Source organism: Helianthus annuus, chromosome 14 (assembly GCF_002127325.2).
Source record: "Helianthus annuus cultivar XRQ/B chromosome 14, HanXRQr2.0-SUNRISE, whole genome shotgun sequence".
Taxonomy (NCBI): Eukaryota; Viridiplantae; Streptophyta; class Magnoliopsida; order Asterales; family Asteraceae; genus Helianthus; species Helianthus annuus.
The window spans coordinates 130,282,128-130,288,465 of NC_035446.2; the positions used below are offsets into that span (position 1 = coordinate 130,282,128).

The 6,338-nt window shown below is 38.4% G+C and overlaps 1 protein-coding gene across 1 annotated transcript; it reads left to right on the forward strand.

The window, feature by feature from the left end:
* The first annotated feature begins 3,067 nt into the window (after positions 1–3,067).
* Positions 3,068–5,626, forward strand: LOC110903785 (pentatricopeptide repeat-containing protein At4g19890). The gene has a single exon (XM_022149573.2). It carries the CDS (start codon positions 3,145–3,147, stop codon positions 5,251–5,253), a length of 2,109 nt encoding a protein of 702 aa, XP_022005265.1. The 5' UTR covers positions 3,068–3,144; the 3' UTR covers positions 5,254–5,626.
* The last annotated feature ends 712 nt before the right edge of the window (positions 5,627–6,338 follow it).

The window sequence follows — 6,338 nt, forward strand, 5'->3', positions numbered from 1 at the left end:
GGGAAACAGGTTTGGGTTAGGACGGGTTGTTTTGGAAAATGGTTCGGGTCAGGACCGGTGGTAAAAATTAAAGCACCTCATCTAATACTTAAAAAACCAAATGTCAATTTCATAATGATCTAATATGCAAAAGCAGGCAGCAGGAAGGAGTAAACACCTGAATTTCAGGATAATCGGGCAGTTGCTCTTCGATGCAAATCTTAACATCGAGCTCCAGCTGCTTCCCCCTTCAACTTCTTCCTGGCCGATGGGCGACCTTGCGCCTTCCTATACCTGTATACCTTTCCTCCCAAACATCTTGAATCCATCAAACCTTCATCTATGTGATGGGTGACGAAAATAACGACATGGATGTAAATAGGTTGGCCATTTAGTTGAGTATAGACTGTATAGTTGCGATGATATCATGAAGGTCATCGTTATTATACTTGGACAGTCAAACATCACATAACACAATAGTTTATAAAGTTTCTACATAAAGCAAAGGTGAAACAGTCCTCTAAATGACATCCACCTAAGATGTCACGTATATTTGTAGTTACTATTGTTAATGCTATAAGCACTTTTTGACTACGAAATGCCTCGCATGTATATGTATGAGACTAACACTATCCCCTTGGCTTCTAGGTTACTTCAATATAATACAACACTACCTCATCTTGCAGTTATTGTTAACAAAGTTTGTCAGTTCATATATTGGCTTCTAGAGCTTCTATGAGATCCCTTGAATGCCTTGAAAGAGTTGAAGGCATGCTGGTTATTTATGTTTTTCAAATGACAGTCCATCCACTTGTTTCTTACCATCTTCCTAGACGACAATATCATCTCTTGATCATTCAGAATGCATAAAACATCTGGTTCTTCTATAGTTTCCTGCACCCAGTGGCGGATCTAAGAATTTTTTTCACTGAGTTCTTTTTGGTAGATTCTCACTATTTCTCACTATTTTTTTTCCAAATCATACGAGTTTCTCATTAATTTTTCCTATTTTTTTCTAAATTGAATGGGTTCCTGGGAACCCATAAAAGTGGCCTAGATCCGCCCCTGCCTGCACCAACGAGAAAGTTACCAAGAAAGACAAGCTTTAGGTTGCTCTCGGTCCTCGCCCTTCGCTTGCGAAATCATATCATATCAAATCGGGCTAGACAAAACCATATAGAAGAGTTAGGGGGCGTTTGGTTCGTGGAATGTGTAGGAATTGGAATTAGGAAGTTTTTCTTTGTAAAATTGATCTTGGTTGAGGGAGGGAGGAATTTGAAATCCTTCACTCTAATGAAATTTGTGACTATTTCAACATTCCTTAGAAATCCTTCACTCTAATGAAGGAATGGAATGGAATGTTGAAATAGTCACAAATTTCATTAGAGTGAAGGATTTCAAATTCCTCCCTCCCCCAACCAAGATCAATTTTACAAAGAAAAACTTCCTAATTCCAATTCCTACACATTCCACGAACCAAACGCCCCCTTAGATCCATTGGAATTGGATTTAGTATCTTGTTTCTTAAGTCCATACATTTCTATAATCTATACTGTATTGTAATAGATATAAAGAGCAAAAGAAGTAATTTTACAAAATTTTAAGACTTTAAGATGGCTTTAGAGCAAAGATTTTTTTATCAGTCCACGGCTAAAGAAATGAAATTGTAGTTCGATATTCAGAATAACAGGAAAGGTAACAAGCCTATGATGCCTTTCAATGGGACTTGAAGTCTATAGTTGATGCCTTGGCTGCTATCAATTCTCTTCTATGTACCCAAAGTAGTTTTTACTATAAAGCCTTTTGATTATGAAGCTTTTGTTACAACCATCTCCGACTCTAAGACTGTTCCATCGTTTGAGGAGCTGTGGACTAAGGTCCTTAATCAAGAATCGTGTCTTCATCGCATACAAGCTGCACAACACAATGAGCAGCAATCAGCCTTTGTGTCTCAGACTTCGGCTGCTTTTGATAATCGTTCCTCTCGCTCCAACTACAATGGAGCTCGCAACTACAATGGGCGAAATCGATAATTACAATATTTAAATTGCTATAATTTTCATATGTTAATATTCTTTTGTTTTTAAATATAGGTAAAAACAAGCATTTACTCTTTAGTTTGAGTATAATATTGCTATACTTTTTAATTTAAAGAAAAAATAAGTTGTATGACTATCAGTGTATGTGTTGCCTGCCGCATCACGTGAAAACACCACTTGTATATCAATATACAATATAAAAAGAGTGTTAAACTAAAGGTTATGAATTTTAACTAATAGGAACTAATCCTCTCTTTTTATATAAACAGAAATCTTAAATTCACTTTGAAAAAAAAGAAGCAACAAACATCTTAATAGATGTTTAATTACTTTTTTTTAACGTCAGACCAACTGTTAGCCGGCTTACTCTAAAGGGCATAACGAGCTCTTAAACCCTCTCCCTAATTTCAAATCCTTCTTATTGGTGCTTGCCCATATTTAGTGAATTTGCATTTGCTAGAGATCAAACTTAAGAAATCCTAAGAGTAGACCACTTAATGAAAAATTTATTGATCAACTAGGCTATACCATCTTAACACATGTTTAATTACTTGATGATATGAATTAAATTCTTTCCCATTTAGGGCTTTGACCACGTTTAATTACTTGAAAATCAAGGTCGGATATAGCTTTATAAGATGGGTAGCCCCTGCTACCCCTTGATACTACGGCGTTAGTGTAAATTTCGGAAAAATTTAACGTTTTTCGATTTCGTTGCCTTTTTTTCTAAACGTTGCCCCTATAATGATTTTCTATATTCGCCACCGCTGAAAACAGCTTCATGTGACGATTGCTTTTATTCTGGTAGCAATGTATATACACCAAGCTCTTTTTTTACATAAAACTTGATTAGAAATTACTTGAAAACCCGGATTTGATCCTTGAGTCAAACGAGTTTTACCGGTAATTTCACCGTCGTGCCTATGGGCGGATGAGTTACCGGGTTTTTTCCCGGAATTGGTGGTGGACTCGGGTTACTCTCGGAGTACTCCGTTTGGTCCAGTGGATGCCTCGAGAGTGCTCGGGATTGATTGGCGATGGAAAAAAAAGTACTGACTACCGTTAAATACTTGAATCCCATTCTGCTGAACAACACTGGCTTCGAAACAACCCATCTTCATCATCTATGCTTCGAATCAACACTCAAAGAAACCTCATCAATGGCATTCACACAACCCACCTTAACAATCTCTTCAAACCCAGAAACCTTTCCCACATACCCACCGAACAATCACCCACACATTTGTCCCCCAATCACCTCCCTCATCCTCCATCATCCTCCAAATCAGTCATTAGAACCGTATGCGCATTAGTCTGCCAATCATACTACCAACAACAAACCCACTTCAAATCCACACCAACCCAACTCCATCTCTCAATAACCCCCGATTATTTAACACCAGAACAAGCGATCACCGTCGTTGCCTCACTTTCCGACGACGCTGGGTCAATGGTGGCTCTGAGTTTCTTCTATTGGGCAATTGGGTATCCGAAATTCAGATACTTTATGCGGTTTTATGTTGTTGCAGCCACTTGTTTGATTGAGAATTTGAATTTGGAGAGGGCCCATGAAGTGGTGAGGTGTATGGTGACGAATTTTGGGGAGATTGGGAGGTTGAAGGAGGCTGTTGGGATGGTTGTTGAGATGAGGAATCAAGGTTTGGAGGCGTCTACTCGAACGCTGAACTGTGTTGTTGGTGTTGCGATGGATATGGGTTCGGTTGATGTTGCACGCAAGGTGTTTGATGAAATGTGTGAGAGAGGTGCGGTTCCGGATTCTTTAACTTTCAAGATTTTGATCAGTTACTATTGTAAAGTTAATGACGTTTCCCTAGTTGATCAGTGGTTATGTGCAATGTTGGATAGAGGATTCGTTTTAGATAACGCGACATGTACACTGGTTCTTTCTTGTTTTTGTGAGACGGGTGGTGTTAATCGAGCGTTATGGTTGTTCCGTAAAATGATTGGGATGGGGTTTAAACCTAACGTTATAAACTTTACTACGTTAATAAATGGTTTGTGTAAGAAGGGAAGTATTAAGCAGGCTTTCGAGTTGTTAGAGGAGATGGTTACGAAAGGCTGGAAACCAAATGTGCATACGCACACAATATTAATCGATGGCATGTGTAAAAAAGGGTGGACCGATAAAGCGTTTAGGCTGTTTCTAAAGCTTGTTAAAAGCGAATCTTATAAACCTAATGTCTACACTTACACTGCTATGATAAGCGGGTACTGCAAAGAGGGTAAAGTCAACCGTGCAGAGATGCTGTTGACCCGCATGCGTGAACAGGGGTTAGTTCCTAACGTGGATACTTATACTACTCTCGTTAGCGGGTACTGCAAAAGTGGAAATTTAACCCGTGCGTATGAGTTGATAAATGAGATGACGAAAGAAGGGTCACCTCCGAATATGTGTACCTATAATGCGGTTATCGATGCGCTGTTTAAAAAAGGAAGAGTTCAAGAAGCGGATAAACAGTTAGACGTAGCGTTGAAACACGGGCTGCAAGCTGACGAGGTTACATACACTATTCTCATAATGGAGAAATGCAAGCAATCGGAACTTAAACACGCCTTAATCATATTGAGCAAGATGATTAAAGTCGGTATAAAATGTGATATACATCTTTACACCACTCTGATTTCGACGTTTTCTCGATTAAAACAAATGAGCGACTGCGAGAGGCTTTTCGACGACGCAGTGAAACATGGTTTAATCCCAACTAAAGAAACCTACACTTCAATGATATGCGGATACTGTAGAGACGGAAATACGAATTCCGCTATAAAAATGTTCGAGAGAATGAGCGAACATGGTTGCGTGCCTGATAGTATTACTTACGGTGCTCTGATAAGCGGACTTTGCAAAAAGTCAAAGTTAGACGAGGCTCGATCTTATTACAACGCCATGTTGGATAAAGGACTTAACCCGTGTGAGGTGACCCGTTTAACAATCGCGTACGAGTATTGTAAAGCGAATGATCCGCTTACCGCCATGAAGGTTGTAGATAGATTAGAAAAGAAGCTATGGGTTCGTACGGTAAACACTTTGATAAGAAAGCTATGCAGTGAGAAGAGAGTCGAGATTGCAGCTTCTTTTCTTCATAAACTTGTAGATAAAGACAAGAATTTGGATCAAATAATGTATACAGCTTTTGTTACTGCGTGTTATGATAGCGGCCATTATGTTATGGTTTCGGATATACAGGAGAAGATATCAAAAGGAATTGGTTAGCAGGCGAAAGATGGTCATTTAACGGTGTCAGTATTGTTGTTGAACAATTTAAGGGTGTTTATGAACAGATGATTTGGAGAATTACTGGATGTGGTGTTCAATCTTTTGATCTGTTGCACAAGAAATGGGGAGAATTGCAATGTCAGATAACTTGTTGAAGAGTTTGTTGACGTGTCATTTTGATTTGTTTGAATGTGTACCAACCCACGGCTGACGTGGCATTATAATGTATGCTGACCTGGCATCTTATTTATTTATTTTTTTCTGATGTGGCATCTAATGCTTGCTGAAGTGGTATCCTAAGGGGTCTATTTGAACCGGTCAACTGGTGAACTAGACCGGATTTCAATTTATTTTTAGTTTTCTTTTCATTTTCTCCATCCAAAATTTATTTGCTACTTCAGTGTAATTTGTTTATTTAAGAGTTTAGATTATTCATGACATCCTCTACAGTGGCGAAGCTTGACCCGAATGATGGGGGGTCGAAAACGTATATACCGAAAAATTTCTATAGAACCGGGGTATCGAAAACGTATATACCCAAAAATTTCTATACGAAAATTACATATATAACACTACTGAGCGAAAAGTTCGGGAGCGCCCCCCCCCCCCCTCTATATCTATACTTCGCCCTTGGTCCTCTAGTTTTTTGAAACCGGCACAACCAGTGAATTGGTAAGATGCCTGATTCGAAGACCAATTCGATTATGAAAACATTGGTATTTACACTTTGTCCAAAGACACCTTCAACAATAACCGCACCAAAATCTTTTTTTTTTCTAAACCTGACAACTGCATGCTATTGGCTCATCTCATTACTCTAAAAAATGTTTGTAAAATAATAAGGTAAATATAATATTTACAAAGTTAGTTGGTACTAACTTTATACATAGAAATTTATAATTTCAAAATACTGAAACTTGTTATAAACCTAAATTGAGTAAACTGTAATTTTGGTCCTTGTGGTTTGGTCAGTTTTGCCACTTTAGTCCAAATCTCAAACTTATTACATCTGGGTCCTTGTGGTTTGCATTTTGTTGCTATTTTAGTCCAAAAGTGAAATTTGACCAGATTACCCACTTTTG